At 37.9% G+C, this 27086-nt stretch overlaps 2 protein-coding genes and 1 non-coding gene across 4 annotated transcripts in view; 1 reads left to right on the top strand and 2 right to left on the bottom strand.

Moving 5' to 3' along the window:
• Rph (Rabphilin) overlaps window positions 1–27086 on the top strand; it is a 689315-nt gene that overhangs the window by 614011 nt on the left and 48218 nt on the right. For both annotated transcript variants that reach the window (XM_081768658.1, XM_081768656.1), the window contains exon 8: window positions 6254–6453. In XM_081768658.1, the coding sequence (XP_081624784.1) occupies window positions 6254–6453 (200 nt within the window). The remainder of the gene's footprint in view (window positions 1–6253; window positions 6454–27086) is intronic.
• On the bottom strand, window positions 7049–7120 carry TRNAR-CCG (transfer RNA arginine (anticodon CCG)). Its single transcript has one exon. It is a non-coding gene; the product is annotated as a tRNA-Arg (tRNA).
• On the bottom strand, window positions 10161–13136 carry LOC145693009 (uncharacterized). Its single transcript, XM_081768655.1, has 2 exons — window positions 10367–13136; window positions 10161–10267 (listed from the first exon to the last, which is right to left on the bottom strand). Exon 1 carries the CDS (start codon window positions 13044–13046, stop codon window positions 10653–10655), a length of 2394 nt encoding a protein of 797 aa, XP_081624781.1. The 5' UTR covers window positions 13047–13136; the 3' UTR covers window positions 10161–10267; window positions 10367–10652.

Genomic DNA, 27086 nt, shown 5'->3' with positions numbered 1-27086 from the left:
AATCGCACAATGTTACCTCACTTATCCCCATGGCCGTGATGAAACATACGACAGTGTCCATAGTGTTAGCTCGACGTTGAAGCACGGCACAGTTCGGTTGTGAACTTGTCTTTGTTGACAGTTTGAAAGTGTCTAATGAACGCTGAATTGCTTGCTTTGAATCTGCTTACATTGACCTAGACCCAAAGAGGAATTAGTCAACGATGCGGTACATAAACATTGTCGGAGGCGTGCCATATGAATAACAGATGGACGTGTTTCGGATGAGTCCCTTTTCACCCAGGTCCTCAATGATTACATATACATGTTAGTCGTTACCGTGGAGGTAGAAGTTAGCTAGCATGCATTGTCGATCGTCATAGTGGCTGAACGGCAAGTGTCATGATGTGATGTGCGTTGGGTATAACACCATCATCTGCTACATATTGAGGACAATTTCAGCAATGACCGCTAGTTCAGAGAAGGTTTAGAGCAGGCCTGTCCATGAATTAGCTCCCGGAGCCGAAGCGTGAGCGAGCACGAGCGGAGATAAGAACAGGTGAGCACAGGTGGCTGCTAGCTTCGCCCCTTCCACTGCATCCGATAAGTGTTGCCAACCACACATGATGGCAAAAAACCTACGGCCAAGCCTGGTCAGAAATTCGCACGATGTTGAAGCATTCAGCAGACGCAAGCGTGAAATGTGCAGGTGTGCTCTCCCGCTCCCCATTTCGAAAGCAGTGACGCGAAAACACTGCAGGAAATAAAATTGGTACGTTTTTTGATCGAGGAAGACGCATGATAGAGGTTACAGTTAGCGTTGAAGTAACTAACAAATGAACAAGAAAGAAAGAAAGAAACTAATATTAAACATGTCAGCTTACAGACGTAAAAACGACTGCAAAAATCGGAAACGAATTGTTTCAGGCCTTGTTAGCTTGCTTACACAATTCGTGACGTTGTATTACATTAGCACTCGGTCTGTAACTTGTCACTCGTTCACGTTTGCTAAGTTGTAAACGCCTTTCGTTGCTAGATTGATAGCAGAACGACGGGAGGTTGAAAATAATAATAATAATAATAATTATAATAATAATAATAATAATAATAATAATAATAATAATAATAATAATAATAATAATAAGATCGTGTTCGAAATATGCATAATACCTGCTTGAGTTCTGCCGTAAATTGCCAATGGATGCTAATGTAGGCAAAGAAACAGAGATGAGGAACAATTCGAAAATAGGATTATTTCAGTAGATTTTATTCGAAAATATATTATTCAATTAGAAATCATCCAAATAGTCTATACTTATTAGATTTCCGTAGCTACAAAATATAAACATTGTAATAGCTTTTATAACTTACCACAGAAATCCGAGATCGTAGACAAAGGTCCCAAAAGAAAAACACTTGTTGCACATTCCCAAAGGTTCGAAAAATGCATTCACATTTGCCGAAGCGTACTCAAGTATCTTAACGCCACAAGAGACAAATGTCTGACAGTAGCAAATCAAAATTCAAACCAACAGAACACGAAAACGCACAAAGAGGCCGAATGTGTATAAAGTTAGAAACACAGAAAAAAGAAAATACACTATAAACACTAGTAACTGACAAGTGTTTTACTTCAAGCCTTGTTCTCTAAGGCAGATGTACCGCACAATTTCTTCGTAAGTGTCTCTATACGAGGTGATATTGTTTGCACACAGCTTAGACGTAACAAACATTCCAGGTGATGGTTGGACAACGAACTTCTCTGGTTTGATTTCGTCAGTCGCATTTTTGAAAATAATTGCTCACACACATACGTCGAACCAAACATTGACATAATATTGGCAGCATTTCTATGCAGTCGCGGAAATCGACATCGAGGGAAATTCCTATAGAACTCTTGTAAATTGCTTTTCTGATGGAATTTCTCTTTAAATTCCCTGTCGCACACTAAGTCTATAAGTTCCAACTGAACATCAGAAGGAGCGCCTGTAATGTTTGTAGAGAATGGAGTGGCAAATACCCTGAAGCTCATCTCCAAACATTTTATGTCCTGAAATCTGGTTTCAAACTCGTCCTTAAGGCTAAGCAGCAAACTGCGGTAATGAGTCAAGTCAAGTAGTTTACCGGATTCTTGTAAGGTGCCTAAGCTGGGAAAGTGAACCAAAATCTTCTTTTCAAATTGCTGCGCCCAAAAGGATAGCTTCATTTTGAACGCTTCGACGTGATCGCACATATTTGTAATTAGCAGATGTTGACCCTGCAATGAGAGGTTAAGAGCATTGAGATGAGTAGTTATGTCTGCCAAAAACGCAAGATTGCATCTCCATTGGTCGTCTTTCAGTTCTGTCACGGAATGATCGTTCATATCGAGAAACATATCAATGTCGTTTAGTAACTGAAAGAACTGGTTTAACAAGTTCCCACGGCTCAGCCAGCGCACCTCAGTATAATAAGGTATGTCTCCGTATGCACTGTTTAGGTCTTCGAGGAAGGATTTAAATTGGCGATGTTTCAGTCCATGTTTTCTGAGGTAGCTGGTGGTACGAACTACAACATCCATGGCATCGTTCATCGTTACACTCTTTGCACAAAACTGTTCCTGATGCAACATACAATGAATTCCCCTGATATCATGCGATATCCCAAGCTCTTGCAGTTTTTGTTTTAGTCGCGCCACGAACCCTGCTTCCTTCCCAACCATAGCAGGTGCCCCATCGGTCGCTACAGAAACCAGTGCATTCCACGCAAGGCCTGTATTTTCGACACTTTCTTCAATACACGCAAGAATGTCAGCGCCCGTTGTGGTGCCCTTCATAGGTACTATGTGCAACAGTTCCTCTCGAATCTGCAGTTCACTATGTACACCACGAATAAAGATAGCAAGCTGCGCTGTATCTGTAACATCCGTACTTTCGTCGAGCGCCAGGGAAAATACAATAAACATTTTCGAAAGTTCCGATAGCTGGCTCAAAACATCATCTGCAAGATGTTCTATGCGTCGCGTAATAGTCTGTCGGGAAAGTGAAACCGATTCGAACTGCTGTATTCGAGATGGACAAAAGTCTTCTGCTGATATTACTATACACTCCTTTATTAGGTCTCCGTCTGTAAAAGGGCCCAACAATCTCGCAATATGCAACGCAATTTTGTAACTCACCCGCACAGAGGCTTCACACGTTCTCTCCCCGTCTTCCTTTTCCGATGCGGCCTTATTCTCTTTCAATTTCTTCAATTCTTCTTTGCGAAAATGTCCTTCAAGTTCCCCGTATTGCTCCACGTGATAAGTATTGTAGTGGCGTTAAAGGTTGAACTTTTTAAATCCGTGTAATGTTTTAAAGCACACTAAACATTTGGCTACACCGTCATCTTCGACAAAGAAATAATCCTCCTCCCACTGCGTGTTGAACTTAAGTGTAGGTGTAGGGCAGCGTCGTTTCGCCATCTTACTGCTTTCAACTCTTTACAACGACTGTGTTCGATACTGGTCTCTATAAGCAGATGTACACAGGGGGAGTTAGTGGCTAGACAACTACCGTATTATGTATGCAGGTGCCAAAACTGGAAGCACGGATGATAGTAGGCTGAGCATAAGTGGCACTAGTCGCTGTCTGCTATACACTAGTAAAGCTGTTTCGTCATGTACTTAATCTTTACTTTTGTTACTACTACTACTACTACTACTACTAGTACTACTACTACTATTATTATTATTATTATTATTATTATTATTATTATTATTATTATTATTACTAATAATAATAATAATAATAATAATTAGTATTAGTAGTAGTAGTATTCGGACCAAAGAGGGATGAAAATGGGGATTGGAGGAAATTCATAACGAGAAATTGCATAGTTTATACCGCTCACCTAACATTGTTAGGGTCATTAAATGTAGAAGGTTCAGGAGGACAGGCCATGTAGCCACCCAATTGGAAGAAGACCACTAGAAACACCTAGGCGTAGATGGGAAGGTAATATTAAGATGGATCTTGCAGAAATAAGAGTACAGAGTAGAAACTGGATCCAGTTGGCTAAGGACAGAAGTTAGTGGAAATATTTTGTAAACATTGAACCTTCGGGTTCCATAGGCCATAGAGTTAGTTAGTTAGTTAGTTATTATTATCTAAAAGAAATGTTCAAATGTTGTTAAGAGACAGTTACACAGTAGAACTGAGTTCCAACCAAACACTAATTTGCCGGAAGGAAATTCCAGTGCAGTCCAGCCCACTTTAAGCGTTATCCGTGCAACCCACGTTTCATGTTCAAGACATTGGAAATAATTGTTCGTATCATTCAGTTGGAACGTTTCCTTCCGAGTTTACGCTGTTACAGTAGGCCTACAACATTGTGACTTTCAAAATCAGTCAATAACTATCGAAGAAAGACAAGTATATAGCTTCAGTCGTTGATATGATTTAACATTCTTTTTCACTTTTAACAAGCCACCGGCAAGCAACCAGCCAGGGACAATATATTTTTCCTTATTAAAAAGACACTCCTTGTTAAAAAAAAAAAAAAACACTAATGGATCACTAATGGTCTTAAAAATGGAAAATCTCTTTGGCTCTCTTAATATTTTGTTTGATTCTTTGCGATCAAAGTAACTTTAAAAGTGGAGTAAGAAATACTATTCTTCCTATTGATAGTGTAATAGTGGCTTCTAATCTCCACAACCAACCCCTTGCTAAGCCTATTCGTACACACATACATGCATAAGCTAATTTTCTGGAGATAATACTTAGATAATTACAAACAAGTTCTACAGTATTTTTTTTTCGTATCAACAGATTATCTCTTTTCCTAAAAAGCGAAACAACATAATATAACAAACCCACATGGGCAAACTAGAAAATTTTTATAAATGTAAGCGATGGTTTGGTTCCACCACATCCTTCTTTAACAAAAGGAAAGAAAAAAGAAGAAAAGGAACGTACATAGTTTATCATTTGATTGCTTTTACAAGTTTGTGTTGTCTATAGTTAACGGTTACCAAATTGTAAAAAACACTTTACACTAAATGGCAATCAGTTACCATACATACTTTTTTTTTATTTGGTAAGCTAGTGATTACCGCCAAGGTTGACAACACTTCCGCTCCTCTAAGGACGAAACCCGAAGATGCACGAAGTACAAACAATGGTATTTGCACGTAGAATGCTCGTGAGCGTTCACGAGGAGGGTTTCCACTATCTGCTCACCGTGGCCAGGGCTGGTTTAGAGGCTGAAATCGTATCCTTCGTTCAAACAACTATGGAGTCCATGTTTTAATAGACCAATGCCCAGCCACGTATATCCCTGAATGTGCAAACCTTCTCTGAGGATGGACCGGTATTGCTGTTTTCCTGGCCTACACAGTCACCTGATTTGTATTCTATTAAACGTCTTTGGGACGGAGTTGGTCTACACTTTGTTCATCACAGTTCTCCACAGACAGAGTTGATAGCCTGTGAACTAGCATACAAGCAGCGTGACAGGCAATTCTCAAAGACATCCGATGCCTGTTTAGTTTGATGTCACGACATAAATAAACTCTAATTGCAGCACGTAGAGGCTTCATACCATACGGACTTATCAAAGTAAAATAAACTACTTTAGTTGTACTATCCTAAAATTTGATTATTTCAGTATAGTCATGAAAAGAATCTCTGGTATTAATTTAATTCCATTCAGTCATCTTTCTTGTTGTAAGAATTTTCAAATTTTATTTTTGATTTAAGTGAAATACTGTAGGGCTCACAGACCGTTGGTTTAGAGAACATCAAAAATTTCTACTGTTTCTGTAGTTTGTTTAATTTCTTCCTCCATCTACTGTATGTGTAATCCTCTTCATTACTTCTTATAGAGTAAATGATTCTATACTTGCCTTATCATTTGTAAACGTGCTCAAACAGTGTCCGATTTACGCAATATCTATGACGGAAGCATATATTTAACAATTAATGAAAATATACTAAGGTAGTGTTTTTCAAATAAGAGTTATGGGGAAGTGAAAATGTTCCAAAAGGGGAAAAATCTTTACCGTATTGTACTTATCAGAAAAGTTGTGTTGTTATTATCTCTCATTCACTGATAGGAAAATGAACTGAAAAAGCAATATTGTGGTTTGAATGTTACGATGAATGTAGTAAAGCTTTCACTTATATTTCTACAAACGTGTTCTTGAATTTACCGTAATGTTTCTGAAGATAGTTGTTTATTGAACGCACCCTACATATAAATTACAGTACCATGTGCTTGCTAGGTGTATTTCATTTTGTTCCTTTTTATTCAGTTCCAAGCTGCAGAGTGCTGGAAGTGTATCCCGAGCTGTCACCCCTGGTGCCGATGTCAGCGTGGAGACTACGATGAGACCGAGTATGAGTATGATCGCACAGAGATCAGATTCAACGTCAATGACAAGCGACAGTTTATATTGTGAAACAGACCAACCCAGCGACAGTGACAGATCCATCGCTTCTGGCAGCCTTAGAGGTAATGTAAATTGATTATTTAGATTTGTACATTCAAGCTCACTTTGTAATTCCGTGTTTTCAAAAGTGTGGTTCGTAATTGGTTTCAACATCTTACTAAGGGACATAATGCAATGATGTCAATTTTCCAACATTTCATGATGGTTTAATAGTTATGCGGTGATCTTTGATTTAGATGCTTTCTGATTAATTCCAGGCAATGTCAATTTGTCATAGGCAACAGTGTGTTCTGCAGTTTCTTCTCACTGTCGCATGTCACCAATTCTTACATCATCATTCAGTTACATTCACTTCCATTCCATCATTCGTTCTTTACAGGCTGCAGGGCAGCGGCGTAAGCAGGGAGCTTGAGCCCCTTTCCTGCTTAGTACAGTGATATCAAAAATGGATTCTGCTGTATGCAGTGTGCTCCATTTGTAAAAAAAAAAAAAAAAAAAAAAAACTTTAAGTTTTACGTCCCACGCTTATGACAGTTAGGCTAAAGGAGACAGTGATGATGAAAGATGAATGAAATGGTGGAATGAAGAAAGTGGGAGGAAACGGGAGAACCCCGAGAAAACCCACGAGCACGGTGTTTGTCCACCACAAAGTCAACACGGCGCGAGCTGGGATCGAACCAGGGACCTCAAGCACCGGAGGTGAACGCTCTACCACTGAGCCATCGCGCCCCTGCTCCATTTGTAATCCCGCGATACGAGCCCGTTATTGCATTATTATTATTATTATTATTATTATTATTATTATTATTATTATTATTATTATTATTATTATTATTATTATTATTATATATCACAAGGATGAATTGTACTGTTATGTTAAAAATATTTCCTAGAAGCTCTATCTTTAACTCTACATAAGATTTCAATAAATTAATTACATAGACTACTATAGTGGTTCTCAAATTGGGGCCGCGGCCCCCTAGCCAGAGGGTCCGCGAAGCCTAAAAATTGAAATGTTTTGTAATGAAATGGAACTCCCAGCTGTTATGCAAGAAGTATTTTTAAGATTAAGAAACTGCAGCAGTGGACAGTACGAGTACAAAACAATAACTATTCATCATTTCCAGTGCTCAAGGATTTCATTGATTCTTCAGGTAAAAAACTCTCTGCTGAAATGCACAAAACACTTGTAGGACACTTGAATGCATTAGCTGCAAGTTTTCGAGAAGATTTCCCTGTCCTACAATCTGGTAATGGTTGGATTGAAAATCCTTTCACTATTGTAGAAATCCATGGCATACAAGGTATGAATTTCTCTAACACAGAACATGAACAGCTATTGAAACAATCCTGTGATACTTCATGGAAAAAAGTTTTATAAAGAAAATGAACTTTTTAGCGTGTGCGCTGTGAGTATGAAGAGTTGTCAAAAAACGCATTGCAACATTTGATGTCTTTCCCTACCATTTACTTGTGTGAAGAGACCTTTTCTGCTCTTTGCCGTATTAAAACCTTAAGATTGATGGTGACAAAACTTATTCCAGATTTCAATGCAATTATGGAAAAACACAATGAATTTCATTCCTCACATTAGTGACACCACATGTAAGAACATTGTTTATCAAGTGGATTAAGAAAAAAAAAAGACATTAATTTTCAAGTCTGAAGTTACTGTATTTTCAATTGAAATTTAGATCACTAGGAAATAATCATGTATCCTTAGAATAAATTACTTATTGCATTATTTTTCTTGATCAGGGGCGCCCGAAGAAAATTTTCTAGGCAGGGGCCCATCTCCATGGTTGGTATATTACGTCTGGTATTTCTGGTATTTAATATACATGGTTTGCTATATTACGTATACATTTTCTTGAGCCAGAGGAGGGGGGCCCATGTTCTTGATCTTTTTCTTGTCAATGGTAATTCTAATTTGTATATTTTTAATACCATGTGAAATTTCAGATAGGATTGCAAGAGTAGTAGTGGTCGACGTATGGCGAACTGAGTCAGCAAAAATTCCTCGATTCTGATTGGCTGAGAGAGGTCACGTGACGTTAGGCCCCGTCCACGCGGGAAATTCAAATTTTCAGGTCACGTGGTATGACGTCATGAGTCACCCCGCGGGGAAATCCCTCATTCTCTTTTATGACTAGGATTTTTGAAATTTGTTCCCTTTTACGGGTAAGATGTGTGATTCTGATTGGTTGACAGCTGTCACGTGATCTTAGACCCTGCGATATTTGAAATTCGTTCCCTTTTACGGGTAAGATGAGTGTTTATGATTGGCTGACAGAGGTCACGTGATCTTAGGCTCAGGGATTTTTTAAAATTCGTTCCCTTTTATGGGTAAGATGAGTGGTTTGGTACCTTGAATTTGATTGGTTGATAGCGGTCACATGATCTTAGACCCTGGGTTTTGAAATTTGGGTATCCTCTTTGATGCGTGCTTTGGTACCTCGATTCTGATTGGCCGACAGAGGTTACATGATCTTAGACCCGCTACACGGTGAACAGGTCACATGGTATGACGTCATGTTTTACCCTTGCGGGGAAATCCATTACTAATTCGTTTCCTTTTACGGGTAAGATGAGTGCTTTGGTACCTTGATTCTGATTGGATGATAGAGATCACGTGATTTTAGGTCCTAGGATTTTTGAAATTAGGGTGTCCTTTCTGATGTATACTTTGGTACCTCGATTCTGATTGGTTGATAGAGGTCACATGATTTTAGACCCATCACACGGTGAACAGATTACATGGGAAAACCCCTCACTCATTTGTTTCCTTTTACAGGTAAGATGAATGTTTTGGTACCTCAATTTTGATTGGAGGATAGAAGTCACATGATCTTAGCCCCCCCCAGTTCATGAGGGAAATACAGAGCGATATGACGGCGATCCATCCTAGACCGGGATCTTAGAATTTAGTTCCCTTTTTATGGTTATGCGTAAAGTTCCCATGAAGGGTTCAACCTCCTCCTTAAATAACCCTTTTTTTTTGGTATCATGATATTGTACTGAAGTTTACATTAAATATTATCGTTCTCTTTGGCAGATAAGATGATTCTTACCATGATGGAGATCCTGTCCTTGAATTAGTAGCCTATGTCTCTGGAAGTAACAATGGTGAAAGAGGGGTGTTGCTTGTAGATTTCTTATAACACATTGTTGTGAGTTTAAGCGATTTATTGCTCAGTAAGCGCTTCATTAATGGAAACAGTGTTGCCAGATTTTTTCTTACCGAATCTGCTCCGGTTCTTTTCGAAACGGTTCCGCAGAGTGCAAGAAATTTTAAACTAAAAATTTTTTCGAACTAAAAAAAAATTTTCGAACTAAAAAATTTTGAAACAAAAAAAGTTTCAAACAAAAAAATTTTCGAACCCAAAAAAATTCGAACTAAAAAAAAAAATTAAAAATTTTTCGAAAAAATATTTTAAACTAAAAACTTTCGAACTAAATTTTCAAATCAAAATTTTTCGAACTAAAAATTTTAAAAAAATTTCGAACCAATTTTTAAAAATAAGTTTCGTACTAAAGATGTAAACCACATTTGAAAATTTTCAAATTAAAAATTTTTTCGAACTAAATTAAAAATCAAATTTTGGACACTAAAAAAATTCTTTAATTATTTTTCGAACAAAATCATGTAAACCAAATCTTGAATATATTTTCCACCTTAAATTTTCAAGATTACCATGATTTGAAAACAAGTGTTCAGGGTTTCAAGAAATAATAAAACATATTTTTTTTTCAACTTGTTGTATTTTAACGAAAAGTATGTGCTCTTCCTATACATGTTTATTAACATAATAAATACAGGATCTAGTTAATGAATATGTTGGACGCGTCATCATCTTCGAATCTTGTAGCCGTATCCTGGAAAGAAAAAGAAGAAACGATGGATTAATTTAAGAATTTCTTTTTTCTGAAACAATAAAAATGAGTCAATATTGATAAGAGAGAAATAAAACTTACTCGTAAATGATGGATCTGTTTAGGTTCATCTTCCTCCTCGGGTACAGGATCACTGCATTTTTTTCACCGATGGATGTTTACGAACTTTTTTCTGGGTACTGCATTTTCTAGGTGTTGCTGCTTTATGGTCAAGGTTCCTCCTTGGATACGAGATGACTACATTTCTTCCACTGATGGTTGTGTTGATGGTTTATGAACTCTTGTGGGTACTTCATTTTCTTCTTGGTGTTGCTGCTTTGTGGTTAAGGAGTGGAAAAAAAGGAAAAGGAAAAAAGAAATGGCGGCCTTATTGGGTATTTACAGTTTTTTCTTCTTCATCTTCTTTTTCCAGTTCCATCTTCTGTTTTTTAACGTACCCGTACGGAACCGTATCATAAGAATTGATTTCTTTAAATCGACGTTTTGTGTACTGGATACTGTACATTTTTTCTTCTTTGCGTGTGACGATGGTATGGTCTTTGGTCCTGCATATCTTATGGGGGATAGTGATGGTGACTTGTCCACGGCATTGATTTGTAATCATTTCTTTTAGCGTGTTGAAATTTAATTGTTGTCCTGCATTGTAATTTAATGTAAATCCTCTAATTTTGCATATGTAACTGGTGACGTTGGTATCCGGATTGTATATTTCTAGGCTGTAATTTTTTGGTCCTCCACTGACAAATGTCTTGATGTATGCTCGTGGTCCGTAAGACTCCATCTCGTCCGATAAGCATCCCAAGTACGTTGAAGGTTCAATGGTTGGCTCCCCGGGCTTCTCCGTAAATATTACAGAATCCGTGTCGAAATATAAAACACGTTCCTGCAACATTTCCAGGTACTTGTACAGTTCCAGACGTGCCTGACATGTTGTAAATGCACCTAACACGACATTGGTGTTTCGGTTTTGAACAGGCACATGTTCATTGTACTCCCAGAACGCATACAACATCGTATCATTGATGGGTACAATTTGATGGAGTTTAATGTCGGGGGAAGTGAGTTTTTCATAAAATTCTTCCGGCCGATCAATAATTGTGGTCTGGCTAAAGTTTGATCTTTGCGAAAGTTTTCCCCAAAGAGCATTAAGACAAAGCTTAGATAAACTTCTTCGTGTAGGATTATTTTCAATTTTGGACCGATCCAATGCAATACCTTCACGCTCTAGGACGGTTTGTATGAATTTTGATTTGTCTTCTTCGGTCACACAGGAACTGGGCCAGCCAGACGCTTCCATTTTCGATTTTAAAAATGTATTGATATATTCCGTGAACAAGCCACCTGTTTTCGTGATGGGATCATATTGTTCAATGTCATAATCCCAAATTTCAAAAATTTCCACTGGTTGATATCCCAATTCTATTGCTTTCTGGATTTCATATGATACCCATGTTCCAGTGAGGCACCGCTCCTGGTCGTTGTGCGTACACGTTGCTGTAGGGTCTGGGTTCATTTCTTCGGCACACGCAGCACACAGTGGAAAGAGTAGTTTCTTGTTACATCGGTAAGGCAGGAGACCATGATAAAGATGGCGACTTGGTAATATCGTCATTTTGATTAGACCATTGACTTTATTTATTGGTGGTATATTTTCATCACCCTGTAGATAAATTCGTGGATGGCCTACAGGGTATTTAGCACACTTATTTACATAAGGATAAAGTGAGACAATATCGAAATATTTTATTACTTCCCCCGCTTTTTCGTCGACTTGGTGGTACAATTTCACGCAATTGGTCCTTCCTCCAAAAAAACTATCTCTTGGATTTAATGGTCTGCGGTTCATGTACGGGTGATTCTTCAGATACGTCGCCATTGCAGGATTTTGTTTTAAGAACTGATTAAATTCGCACTCCCACATTTCATGTACAATGTAGCCCAATTCACGCAGTCTTGCATTTTTTCTTTGCGTTCGTTCATAACGGAATTCCATGGTGTCTTCTGGATTGCTGTAGATGGGCTGATTACGGCCTGTAGTAAAACATACTTTACACCCGTGGTAAAAGCAGCCGGCATGCTCGTAGACGTGCTCCTCTAACGTCTCAGGATCTTGGTAGTAGCCATCAACATGGAATCCCGCAATAAACACTTCCTTTTGTCGGGCCGCATGTAAGATTTGTTTTTCTTCGCTTTTTTCAATGTAGGCCAGCCATTGCATTGCAGCGATCGATTGGGTACTTCTCCATCGATAGCCATGTGCCGGTAGAATTCCTATGGTGTTGGGTTTAAGGAAATTCCGGCGGAATACTAAATTGGAAGCACTGGCAATCGTGATCGTCTCCAAGAAGGGATTCACTTTGGTTTCTGTTTCAAATGACGTCATAAACGAAACGCATGCTTGTCGCAGTACATTGACATCTTGAATACAATACTTGAGAATTTCTTTCTGAAAATCAAACGTATCATTACGATGATCGTTGTACCATTGCATGAACTTGTTCCTGTCTTCGACGGCCATTTCATCTGCACCATAATACTTTGTTTCTGGAAGTGGTCCAATATACGATTGATTCTCCTTGGTGTTGAAGAAATGCGGGAAGTAGCCTTTGGTTGCGGGTAAATTGAACGCTTTTGACAATTTACTTAATGCCATAGGTAGGAAGTTCAACGAGTCAATGAACGTCAGATTATTCAACGTTAAACTCAGTATCTTGGTCCCATTTAATATGACGTCAGGTCTCCATTGACATTGTTCTACCATGGTCTTTAGGATGAAATGTCCATCGTAGCCCTTCGAGTTGTGCGCGACACAGAAAATCCTATTTATATTGGGACGACGTTCCCGCAAGTACTGGAGAAAATTATAAACTGGATCCTCTCCTTGGAAAATATGCTGGCGCTGACCACACGTACTGCAAGACTGCTGGATATTATTGTTTTCAACACATGCATAACATACTTGTTGTGCAACCAATAAATTTGGAATGTGTACATACGTATTATCGCCAATATTCGTGTCTTGCATAGATTCTATATCGTAGAATATCAACAAGGCTTTCTTTGCGTGCATGAGTGAAGGAACACCAGGTTTCAAGCATTGGCGATCGGGAAGCATAAAACATTGATGGGATCCTGGAACAATCTTCTTACAAACATTGCAAAAGATCTCATTGCAATTATGAAGTCGTTGTCCTGTATGCACAAAAGAATAAACTCTGTAACATCTAGTACATTGCTGCACCATTTTGCATACAGGTTCCCCACGATGATATACAATATTACGATGATTGTTAAAACATTGTTCGCCGTAAAATTGACGATTGCAGTCGTTGCACAGCACTAGCGTTTGGTTCTTGTCGCATAGAGGTCTCTGTAGACATTTGGAGCATGTTACAGGACAATTTTTCACATGTCTGTTACGTTCACTGTATTTTTTATGGCACGCTTCACAGTAGAAATTGGTTGCAAAACAAGCAGTTAAAGATTGGATGATGTCAAAATGTCCAGCTAAACAAATCAAATTTATGGGAGTGCGATTTTCGTCGTTGGGCCCCTCGTACATGATGTCATGACCTGTGAAACTGGTATACACTGTAATTTTATATTCTTTGAGGTATGCCTGGAATTGTCGTATTTCATTTACACTGGCACCATGATCCAAATTCACTCCTGCATTTGCACATAATGCATCCACTTCATCGTCCACAACACATTTTGATTGATCTTTATATTGCTTATGTCGTTTCACATCTACATTCTTGTATTTTTTCAGGCCAATAGCAATAACAAGGGCGTACGCCAGGCACCTTGAATCTTGATTTTTTACACGTACAATCCCTCGCTTGCAACGTAATAATTCTTCATTTTGAAGTACTCCTTGCCGCAAACCGCCATAGCCACGTGGAATATCCACACGATGAAAATGAACAGTGAATGGTTCGTGCAGGAGAAATGCATTGTTACTTTGTAACACTCTTTCGAATGAGGCCCACATCGTTTCCAGTGTCAAGTTTCGTGCTTGGCGAAAACTCACCCAAAACGGTTTATTCGTATTCCGTGGTGATATTACTGATAAACCAACCATCGCCTCATCGTCGACATTGGCTAACAAATGGTCTAGCATTGCTTGGAAACTGTTATGTACATACTGTATGATATCGGTTCCTACGGGCGGTGCGTTGAATTGAATTTCGAGCATTCTGCCCTCGATGTTAAATCGTCTATAATGGCGAGTGATTTCATTGCGAACAATAAAACCCGATTCGGCCATGTTAATAAAAGGAGAAAACAAACAGGTAGGTACGGTAAAACAAATATGTAATGTGGGGAAAAAAAGGAATTGAGCAGCGTGAATTTACTACAAAAGAAAAGAAGAAAGAAAAATCTTAATCACTTGATAAACATGAAATCATAACATTCATGATAAATTCTTAACTAAACAATTCATGTAAAGGTCCTGAGTTTGATTCCCTGGCGGTGGCGTTCAGAATCTCATTATGAAAACACATGTATTAGAAATCAAAGTTTTTTTAAAAATAATTATGTTACTGAAATGAGTGTTTTATTGCTGTCAAACTCGAGAGCACTACATCAGCATGTAACTGACCTACCATTCTATAGTGATAAAAAGAATGCATGAAATGAATGAATGTTTCATCAGTACTGAGATGTGATAAAGCACGCGTAAGCATTTTTTTTTTCCCCACTCACAACGACCTTTAAATGATGCGTTTGCAAGTTGAAGAGATTCATCAAGCATTAACGATACACATACGTAATTGTCGAAACAAAATCTGTATAGCGTATTTTTTTTTTATTATTGTGACTAAGCGGTTAGCGTACATGGTTCGGACGTGGAAGGTCCTGGTTCAAGCCTCGGTGGGTTTGCTTTTCCACGTCGGGGTCGATGTCAAGCCTTTTCTGTAATTTAATATTCTCACACGTTATCATACATTCTTTTCAAAACTAAGCTAAATGGTTGACGTACACGCCTCATAATACATAAACGTACATAAATCGTCTATAATGACGAGTGATTTCATTACAAACAGTAAAACCCGATTGGACCATGATTAAAAATGAAAACAAACAAACAGTTACGGTAAAACAAATATGTAATGGGAAAAAAGGAATTGAGCAGCGTGAATTTGAGTTGATTTTTTGATTTTTTAGTTTAGCGTCCCTTTCAGCAGCGAGGCTATATGAGACGTGGACCTACTGATTAACGTGGAATCCGAACCACATGAGCTCCCCGCCGGGAATCGAACCCTGGTCTCCCATGTGAAAGACGCGTATGCTAACCGCTTAGCCCAGGAAATCATAACATTCATGATAAATAATTAACTAAGCAATTCATGTAAAGGTCCTGAGTTTGATTCCTGGCGGTGACGTTCAGAATCTCATTATGAAAGCACATGTACTAGAAATCAAAGTTTTTTTTTTAAATAATTATGTTACTGAAATGTGTGTTTTATTGCTGTCAAACTCGAGAGCATTACATCAGCATGTAACTGACCTACCATTCTATAGTGATAAAAAAAGAATGCATGAAATGAATGAATGTTTCAACAGTACTGAGATGTTAGAAAGTACGCGTAAGCATTTTTTCCCACTCACAACGACCTTTAAATGATGCGTTTGCAAGTTGAAGAGATTTACCAACCATTAACGTAACACATACGTAATTGTCAAAACAAAATCTGTATAGCGTAAATCTTTTAACCACATATTCATGCACTCGTGGCTAAGTGGTTAGCGTACATGCTTCTAACGTGGAAGGCTCTGGTTCAATCCTCGGTGGGGGTTTGCTTTCCCACATCGGATCGCTGTCAAGCCTTTTCTGAAATTTAATATTCTCATGCGTTATCATACATTCTTTTCAAAACTAAGCTAAATGGTTGACGTACACACCTCTGGCCTTGGTTCAATCCCAGGTGATTGCTCGAATATCACGTTAAGCTGAAGGGGCCGCTAATGCTTTCAAAGGGAATCGAACCATATTATTCTCAGGCATAGTTTCTGAAATTTTGTAATGCATTCTTTTCAAAACTAAGCGCACACATTTTTCTGGCCATGGTTCAATTCCCGACGGGCGCTTGCTGAAGGGTCGCTAAACCATATCATTTCTCGTGCTTACTTCTAATGTGTGGGGGTTCCTGATTCGTACTCTCACTTTCCCATTCCACTAATTCCTCATAGTCTAAATATTTCGTACTAAAAGTAAAACACTGTATTCGTGATCCGCCCACAAATGATTTTCGAATCTTGTGTGACAAATAAAATCTCACTGAACTTACCTCAATTCAATGAATAAAAAATCGGTGCAATGAAGCTTAAATGAAAACACTTTTAAAAGGAGATCTTCTTCACTCGATAGTTGAGAGCGATGTAGGATTTGAAAAATGAAATTTAGATTTTTATTTAGGTCGTTGTGAAAACGATGTCACCGTCAGCCAATCAGAAACGAGGAAATTTATAAAATGACATCACAACGAACCAATCAAAACGCTCGCTGCTTTTGTCATGAATCACGAACGAAAACGATGTGTAACAATCGATCGTGACGTCATTCAAGTTTCTCAATAGTTACATCATATAGTATCGCAGTTCTGAACCCAAATGCTTTCTGTCAGGATCATGTCACTACCTGTCGTAACTGTGACGACATTTCATTTTCCTCATATTCCATACGAGAATGTCAATGTTTGCTTTTTTTTCCATGAATCATGCTGACACGTTCGTAGTAAAACAAAAAGTAATGCGATCCGCTGACGTTTGCATTTTCAATCATATGTGCTTCTATGTCGTCACACAAAGAAGTCTATCAGCATTTTATTTTAATCCACGAACGGAAGCGTTACACTGTCAGATTTATTTTCTTAAAGTATAAGTGTATCCTTTTCAAGAACCATGGTTCGAAACCCTCCAAGCATGATTAAATCCGAATTCATTCATAGCTAAGCGGTTAGCATACACATCTTTGGTTTGAAAGACCTGAGTTCGATTCCTGGAGAAACATTTCTTAGGATTTTTCTAAAACTTGTTTCAATTTCTAGTTCGAAAATTTTAAAAGTTTAGTTCGATAAAAAGTTTGATTTGAGAAGTGTTACACTGTCAGATTTATTTTCTTAAAGTATATGTGTATCCTTTTCAAGGACCATGGTTCGAAACCCACCAAGCATGATTAAAACCGAATTCATTCATAGCTAATCGGTTAGGATACACGTCTTTGGTTTGAAAGACCTGAGTTCGATTCCTGGAGAAACATTTCTTAGGATTTTTCTAAAACTTGGTTTAAATTTCTAGTTCGAAAATTTTAAAAGTTTAGTTCGAAAAAAAAGTTTGATTTGAAAATTTTTAGATGTGATTTACATCTTTAGTTCGAAACTTTTGTTTTTAAAAAATGTTTTACTTCGACAAAATTTTGTTTCAATTTTTTTAGTTCGAAATTTTTTTGAAATTTTTTAGTTCGAAAATTTTTTGGGTTCGAAAATTTTAGTTCGAAAGTTTTTAGTTTAAAATATTTTTCGAAAAATTTGTGTTTAAATTTTTTAGTTCGATTTTTTTTTTGAAATTTTTGTTTCAAAATTTTTAGTTCGAAAATTTTTTGTTTCAATTTTTTTAGTTCGAAAATTTTTTGTTTGAAAATTTTTGTTTAAAATTTTTTAGTTCGAAAAAATTTTAGTTTAAAATTTCTTGCACTCTGCGGAACCGTTTCGAAAAGAACCGGAGCAGATTCGGTAAGAAAAAATCTGGCAACACTGTTTCCATTAATGAAGCGCTTACTGAGCAATAAATCGCTTAAACTCACAACAATGTGTTATAAGAAATCTACAAGCAACACCCCTCTTTCACCATTGTTACTTCCAGAGACATAGGCTACTAATTCAAGGACAGGATCTCCATCATGGTAAGAATCATCTTATCTGCCAAAGAGAACGATAATATTTAATGTAAACTTCAGTACAATATCATGATACCAAAAAAAAAGGGTTATTTAAGGAGGAGGTTGAACCCTTCATGGGAACTTTACGCATAACCATAAAAAGGGAACTAAATTCTAAGATCCCGGTCTAGGATGGATCGCCGTCATATCGCTCTGTATTTCCCTCATGAACTGGGGGGGGCTAAGATCATGTGACTTCTATCCTCCAATCAAAATTGAGGTACCAAAACATTCATCTTACCTGTAAAAGGAAACAAATGAGTGAGGGGTTTTCCCATGTAATCTGTTCACCGTGTGATGGGTCTAAAATCATGTGACCTCTATCAACCAATCAGAATCGAGGTACCAAAGTATACATCAGAAAGGACACCCTAATTTCAAAAATCCTAGGACCTAAAATCACGTGATCTCTATCATCCAATCAGAATCAAGGTACCAAAGCACTCATCTTACCCGTAAAAGGAAACGAATTAGTAATGGATTTCCCCGCAAGGGTAAAACATGACGTCATACCATGTGACCTGTTCACCGTGTAGCGGGTCTAAGATCATGTAACCTCTGTCGGCCAATCAGAATCGAGGTACCAAAGCACGCATCAAAGAGGATACCCAAATTTCAAAACCCAGGGTCTAAGATCATGTGACCGCTATCAACCAATCAAATTCAAGGTACCAAACCACTCATCTTACCCATAAAAGGGAACGAATTTTAAAAAATCCCTGAGCCTAAGATCACGTGACCTCTGTCAGCCAATCATAAACACTCATCTTACCCGTAAAAGGGAACGAATTTCAAATATCGCAGGGTCTAAGATCACGTGACAGCTGTCAACCAATCAGAATCACACATCTTACCCGTAAAAGGGAACAAATTTCAAAAATCCTAGTCATAAAAGAGAATGAGGGATTTCCCCGCGGGGTGACTCATGACGTCATACCACGTGACCTGAAAATTTGAATTTCCCGCGTGGACGGGGCCTAACGTCACGTGACCTCTCTCAGCCAATCAGAATCGAGGAATTTTTGCTGACTCAGTTCGCCATACGTCGACCACTACTACTGCAAGGGGAGGGGGTGCGGTGGCTCAGTGGTAGAGCGTTCACCTCCGGTGCTTGGGGTCCTTAGTTCGATCCCAGCTCACGCCGTGTGGACTTTGTGGTGGACAAACACCCTGCTCGTGGGTTTTCTCTGATTCTCCCGTTTCCTCCCACTTTCTTCATTCCACCATTTCATTCATTTCTCATCATCACCGTCTCCTTTAGCCTAACTGGCATAACCGTGGGACGTAAAATTTAAAGATTTCATTTTCATTTCATAGGATTACAAGGGGGTTCGCAGATCACTTTCCGAATGAACAGGGGGTCCGAGTTATCGGAAAGTTTGAGAACCACTGGGCTACCATATTGAGAACCATGTATTCTTCATCTTTTTGAGCTCTTTGCCGCTAGCAAGTGCATCAGAATTTGCCATCTGTGGCTGTAAATATGCATCATTAGAAAAGAAAGTGGATGCTAAGTTTTGAAAAATATTACTGATCTTCTTATCCAGATTGTAGTGGTTCCGGGTTTGATTCCCGGTGGGAGAGCCTTAAAATGTAGGCTGATAAAAATGAGGCGATCACAGAACAAACAACCAATGTTTACCACAAAAACTGTGCTTCAAAAAGCAAAATATGCATTTCAGTTACGTTTCTGAAGTAGAATACTAGTATTCCACCTTAGGGACAACTACGACTTTATTATTCGTAATTATACTGGATTTGATGGTACTGTGTCTCCTCTAACCAACTATAATAAATACCATGTCAGTTAACTTACTACACAATAGCCGAACGAAATGAAAACCTCCAGTTTTACGTCCCATGGTTATACTGTTAGGCTAAAGAAGACGGTGATGATGAGAACCCGAGTAGCACAGACAGTTGGTGCAACGTTGGGGAACGGTTAATTCGTTGGAAAATTGTTGGGCTAACATCTATACTACTTGGTAATGGTGAAATGAAGAAAGTGGGAAGAAACGGAAGAACCCTGAGAAAACTCACGCACATGTTATTTATCCACCACAAAGCCCGCTTGGTGTCAGCTGGGATCAAACCAGGGTCCCCATGCACCAGATGCGGATCCGCTACCTCTGAGCCACCGCGGTCCCCACATAGGCGAACGAATGTTTAGTATAATGAAATCTTTATGATTAAATGATAGAATGTCAACAGAACTTGTGGTGGTCAAAATTTATGTTCAGATGAGCTTGAAAATAACATGTCAAGTTTTCAACAAAACAGTTCTGAAAATAGAATCCTTCTTCAATAACGAGTAGCTTAAAAAATTATGAATAATATTTTTTTTCTTTTTCAGTTTTACGTCCGACGATTATAACGGCTAGACTAAAGGAGACTGCGATGAGAAATGAATGAAAATAGTGGAATGAAGAAAGTGGTAGAAAACCACGCGGACGGTATTTGTCCACCACAATGCTCACTTGCCGCGAGCTGAGATCGAACCAAGGATCCCATGCACCAGAGGTGAACGCTCTACCACTGAGCCACAATGGCCCCTAATAAAGTAATAGTCTTAATCACTGATGTATTGTATTACCTTCATTTAGAGTTTGGTATAGGGTACGTTTGGTTAATAGTGATGGCAATTGAGTGTTACAAGTAAGTAACGATGATAATAATACGCGAAAAATACTCTTAACTTTCAAATTTGTGTCTCTTAATTACACACATGCCCTGTTATGCGCTGCTTTCCGGTCCTTCAATTCACTCTGACAACCCTATCGTAGAGGACACTCGTGTCGTTCACGTGGTTACAATTTACTTGACATACGTAATTTGTGAAAGGCATGACATGCCACTTTATGCCATCCACAAAATCACATTTTGTGCCCTGATGACTCCAATAAAAAAAAAAAAGAAGGGAAAAACACTCTTAGATTCTGAACATATATATGCACAGAATACTAGGTTATGGGACACGTCTATGTATAACATTTGAGAAGTTGCTTGGAGTGTATCAAATAGCTAGTTTGTGCTGCCTTCTCATTTTTATCACACAATTTCTATTGTAATTCAAGTGCTTCACTTCCGAACTCCGTGTTCTCTGCTGCTTCAATGGGTGCTTCAATGTAGTGAGCTTTGTTGTTTGACGTCAATAGAATTAGGGGGTGGGGAATTTCATGATGATTGGTGGAATTGTTTGTACTCTCTCTCAATCTCTCTCTCTCTCTCTTTCTCTCGACCTAACAAAAAAAGAAATCCTTGAACATGACTGTGTGGAGTATCTATCTAGGACTCTTCTCTATTTATTCCAAGGGTTAAGTACTTTTTATGCATAGTGTTCTAAAAAACATCAATGGTGGAGTGCATTATGTGAAAATATGCATTTAGATATAGAACCAGGAAAAACAGCGAATACCTGATAAATATATATATAAGCGGGTTAAAAATAACTAATTAGTTTTTGTTGTTCATATTCGGCACACTTTCAGCGCTCTTACCTTGTATGAAGATGGTTTGTGTTATAGAGGAGTAAGGGCGGATTTTCATGCAAGAATCAGTTGTGTTTGTTGCTTATGATTTCTATGTGTAGCCAACAGAAAGTTGTGTTAAGCAAAGAACACAACTGACGCTTTCATGAAAATCCACCTTAACGCTATAGCAGGGACGCATCTACAGAGAAGAGATCCAGCGAATCTCAACCTCTTAAGAAAAGATGTGTAACTTTATTTAAATAATACTTGTATATTACTTGTATATTCACCAGGGATGCACTCAAAGTGGTTCTCCCAGTCCGGATCCCGCTCCAATATTAGTAACTTGATAGATACACTTTCTTAATAAAACTGCTTACTTTAGCAGAGAAACTATTGATGTAAAGATTTGATCTTTTACTATATGTCTACTTTCTTTTGATGTAATTCTATCATTTTTTTCTGACAAAAAAGTATCATAAATGTGTTACACGGACTTCTGAATCAAATATATAGTCTATTAAGATCTATTCCAGGCAACCTGATAGGAAACTCCCCTTCCTCCCACCACTCTCCAGTACGGAGGGGAAATCAAGCCGTTGACCTTCACAGGGAGGGAAGCTTCTCTAATAAACAAAATCGTGTACACACTAAATTCGTACGTCAATTCGCTCGCACCTGATGGCGAGAAAGCACTGACTGCTGTTTTTACCTGTCAACCCCAAATAACAAACAATTACTGTTTTTAATTGTTGTCTTTAAGAAAAGTATTTTTTACTATTTATGTATTAAAGTTTTGGCTTTAGTCCTATTTATTAAATTGCATTTCTAGAAATAAGAACTAATTCGTTATAAAGTTAATTTCCATCATTGTTTCACTTAAGAATCGGGAGAGAAAGCAAACCAATCCTGTCGACATTCTGTCTTTATTTACAATTTCAAGGAAGGTAATCTTCTGGCTGTCTGAGTATCGAGTGCGCAGACTATCGACCTGTGCAAATATTGTATGAATTTAGCGTGTGTGGTAACTATATTATATATAGTGTCGTGTGAAATTAGTGCATATTAAATTGTATTCTGTATCCATTATGTTTTGTATAGTTTATATTATCTGAAACAAATTTTAGTGCATATTAAATTGTAAATAATTGCGTATTTAGTGCTTTGTGAAGCGACAATTCATGATGCTTGCAGTAGTTCTGCGATAAAACATGAGCCCGGGACAGCGTTACGAAGTGGTGAGAAGCGTTGCATTTTGAATATCTTCCATGCTTTAAGAGAACAACACCCTAATTTAACTGTTGAAGAATTCGCCGACATGACTGGAAAACAGACAAGTGTAGGAAAGGCAACTGTTTATAGAAGTAGGCGGGAGGCTAAATTTAATGAAAATAAATTAATAAGTCCCAAAAATACGCGTACAAGTATTTCCCCTCTCGGAAAACTATGACGACTTCACGAAATCGGCAATTCGATCAAAGGTACATCAGGTCTTTTCCCGTAATGAATTGCTAACGTTAAATAAAATTCTGATAGCTATAAATACCGATGATGACTGCCCTGCTTTTCTCACTCAACTCTCCATAGACTGTTGAAAATAATGAAATTCAAGTATATATAGCACCCATTAATTGCATTGACCTCCAGACAAGAGTTCTGTGAGAACTAAAAACTTTTGTTGGGGTCATGGTGGCTCCGTGGTACAGCGTTCACCTCTGGGGCATAAGGCCCTGGTTCGATCCCAGCTCGTGCTTAGTGGGCTTTGTGGTGGACAAGCACTGTTTTTGCAGATTTTCTCGGAGTTCTCCTGTTTCCTCCTACTTTTTCTTTGCACTGTTTCATTCATTCTCGTCATCACAGTCTCCTTTAGCCTACCCGGCATAACTGCGATACGTAAAAATCAAAGATTTAATTTCATTTCCAAACTTCTGTTACTCTCCCTCCCCCTCAACGGTCGTCAGGACTGTTGACAACTCCGTTTTTATTAAAATAGTCAAGTAACAATTCAAAAGTCAATTTCCTCTATTATCAATTGGCTAAACTCAAGGCCAACGAAAGGGCTGGGTGAGGATTGCAACCACACAAGGCGCCAAATTTTAGGTGATTTTAGGGGCGTCAAATTCACTGTGAGGGTTAAGCTCCAATATTATAATTTTGCTTGAAACGACAGACTCAGACATGGGCCTGTTCAAATTACGTAGCATCTGCAGTTACTATTTCGTGTCAGGCTTCAATCAATCTGGGATTGTTTTTCTAAGTCCACCATAACAAATTTTCCCCCTTAATAAACTCAGAAGACTTCAATGTTGATGAATCTTGTATGTATGATGCTTTACCGTAAATTTATCGCCGCGTATTAATAAACAACAAACAAAAAAAGATACTTTGCCACCATCACATCAGGTGTACGTACGAAGAGAAAAACGTAGGAAAATGATTTCATTGAAAAATAATCAATAGAAACCAGGGCATTTGCCTGAGTTGAGGCGCCCGGGGCGAGACGCATTTATTCACTATTATCAGTGTGTATACATTTGGTTATTTTTCTTCTGGTTCTTTTTAATGTAAGAACACATGTATATAAGAGAGGAAACAAGAAGTGTATTATTATTATTATTATTATTATTATTATTATTATTATTATTATTATTATTATTTCAGGTTCTATTGTTATTATCTTAACGCACTGATAATTTACCCATACATATTGTACTTGGTTTCCTATTTTATATTATAAAATTCATTTATCAAAGCAGTAAATACCAATTCAATTACCAACCCTGACATCCCTTGCCATTCCAACATTATGTCATAACCCCGACTGCCAAAAAAGAAGGAAAATAAACAATACAACTGTTCAATAAAATTTCCATTAAAATGACACATGTGCTACTTACTCACTAATGCAGGTAAATGTCATTAAGTGTTTTAAAATACTCAATGTTATTATGAAAGTTGTAATTTATTATTTAGGCCTAGACATATTTAAATACACTCTATACCTCCGTGTGCGGGGGCTGATGGTGGAAGACGGAACACCAACATTCACCTGTACTTGAGCGTGGTGGGGGGAAAAACTTCTTCTTTTTCCTATCCTTTTATGTGAAACAGACAATAGAAATATAAAATGAAATCTTTATTTTACGTCGCACGGTTATACCGGCTAGGCTAAAGGAGACGGTGATGATGAGAAATGAAGAAAATGGTGGAATTAAGAAACTGAGAAAACAGGAGAACCCCGTGAAAACCCATGCACACGGTGTTTGTCCACCACAAAGCTCACTTGGCGCGAGCTGGAATTGAACCAACGACCCTATGCACCAGAGGTGAACGCTCTACCACGGAGCCACCGCGGCCCTAATAGTTTATTAGAAAAACATAACAGAGGTATATTCAAGCACAAAAAAATTAGGTACCATGAACAACTGAATGAACCCTCTGTGACCCATTCATCTGTCTAAGGCAAAGTTGCAAATTGAAAAATCATTGATTTTAAGAATTACGTCTAGCTTGTATCGTAATTATTACAGTGACATGGGTGATATAAATTCCTTGGTTATAAAATAAGCTATCGAGAGGCATAATTCACATTGACCAATAATGTACGTTGGAGACAAAAAAAAAAAAAAAAAATGGAACACAGCCATTATTCTATCTGGCTTTTCCGAAAGTTGGTGTGCACTATTGAAACAATAACTTTAATATTCATTAGATCCTATAGCAAATACTTCAAATAAATGGATTTGTTTTCATTTATAGCTTCTTTTTTTTGTTCTTGGTAGGCATCGAATCAAACAAAAGAATTTCCCGCTTTTCACGTTCCCATTTATTTCTTTCGATTTTTTATTTTTTATTTTGTATTTTTCATACTTCACTATATCGAAAATATAGTGATGTTTACAACAGATGCAATTTTTGTTGGTTCATGCATCAACATTTGGCACACTGACTTTTTTCCCCCTGCGTTTTCATTTGTTTATACACTTTCAGTTTTTGGTCCCGAGATTCAAAGATATGATTCGAAATGCGTTTCTCAAAAGTGGATATTTATTAGTAAAGATCTACTTCATTCGAAACACCGTAGAATTCTGCTCCAAAGATAGTCTTGCCGAAATGTGTCAAGAAGATGACTGTTCACATCTGGAATTCATACAGTGTGCTCACTATGGAAAATGTTTCTCTCTTGACCACTATTTGATTCAGAGGTTACAGACTTTCTGTAACTAGCATTGGATGTCTCGCGTATTTTTCTAGGAATTTGTACAAATTAATATCGCATTAATGCTGTTTCCGTAATACATCTGGGAACAAAGAACGTCATTGGTAAATAATTCAAGTGAAAGGTATAATTATTATTCCCTTCCTTTCCACTTTTAAAAAATAGTTAAGTATTACGTCTGCAAGACTCTTTCAGGTTGGTCTTGGTCTTGTACGAGTATTGCAGGTATGATCTTGGTCTTGGTCTTGCAATCCTAAGGGTAAATGCATACCAAAGATACCTCGCGATCGAGGTCGAGGTTTAAGTCGCGGTCGCTACCTCAATACTGGCACAAACACATGGATTCAAATGGGTAAGCGCATGCCAAAGATGTAAGCTACACCGCGACCTAGAGGTCGACCGCGAGAGTGAATTAGTGGTCGCGATTATAAACAATCAATTTTGTTTTTACATCGATGTTCAGCGGAAGCATGATTGTGGTTCGCGTTCTCATTGGTTCTCCCTGAAGCGCTGCACGGATTTAAGTTTTCATTTGTTTAGAATTTCGTCTGCAGAGGATTATGTGTGTGTGTGCTCGAGACGTTTTGCTGCACTATTATATTTGATTATGAAAGACATATTAATAGAACTAGTGAGGAATGTTCCAGCACTATGGGATAAGAAACACAAACATCATAATAGGCATGTTTTAAATGGAGAATGGAAGAACACAGCAACTGAAATGGAAATGTCAGATAAGTTATTCATATTCATTTGAGAATTATACTGTAGCTTATTATTATATAAGGCAGTGGCAGGTACAGGGTGGCTGAAGTCCGTAAATTGTGGAATTTCTAAAGAAAAAAAGAAGCTATTGTTAATCATATCTATGCTTAAAAACTCCACTCTCCCCCAATTCGAGATTAATAAAAAAGTGTTTTTCTAAATTCGTTACTGATATAAGGTAAAGAAATACTTGTAAAGATAGGCACGTATCCATAGGGAGGAAATGTCGAATAATGGAATTGCAGTGACGAAACTTCATTTGCTGAAGTTATTACCCCTACACCTCGAAACTTGAAGACATACCTGTTTTATTTATTTATTTATTTATTTATTTTTACTAGGAAATTATTTCTCGCCTGAGTGCTGAAAGAGGGCGTCTCTTCATAGAAAATTGAAAAAATG

This window comes from Thermobia domestica, chromosome 8 (assembly GCF_964235325.1).
Source record: "Thermobia domestica chromosome 8, izTheDome1.hap1.1, whole genome shotgun sequence".
Taxonomy (NCBI): domain Eukaryota; kingdom Metazoa; phylum Arthropoda; class Insecta; order Zygentoma; family Lepismatidae; genus Thermobia; species Thermobia domestica.
This window is presented reverse-complemented; position numbering and strand designations above follow the sequence as displayed.

Excerpts from the sequence above, each read along its gene's own strand:
- LOC145693009 (XM_081768655.1), bottom strand. The coding sequence starts at position 13,046 with ATGGTAGAACAATGTCAATGGAGACCTGACGTCATATTAAATGGGACC.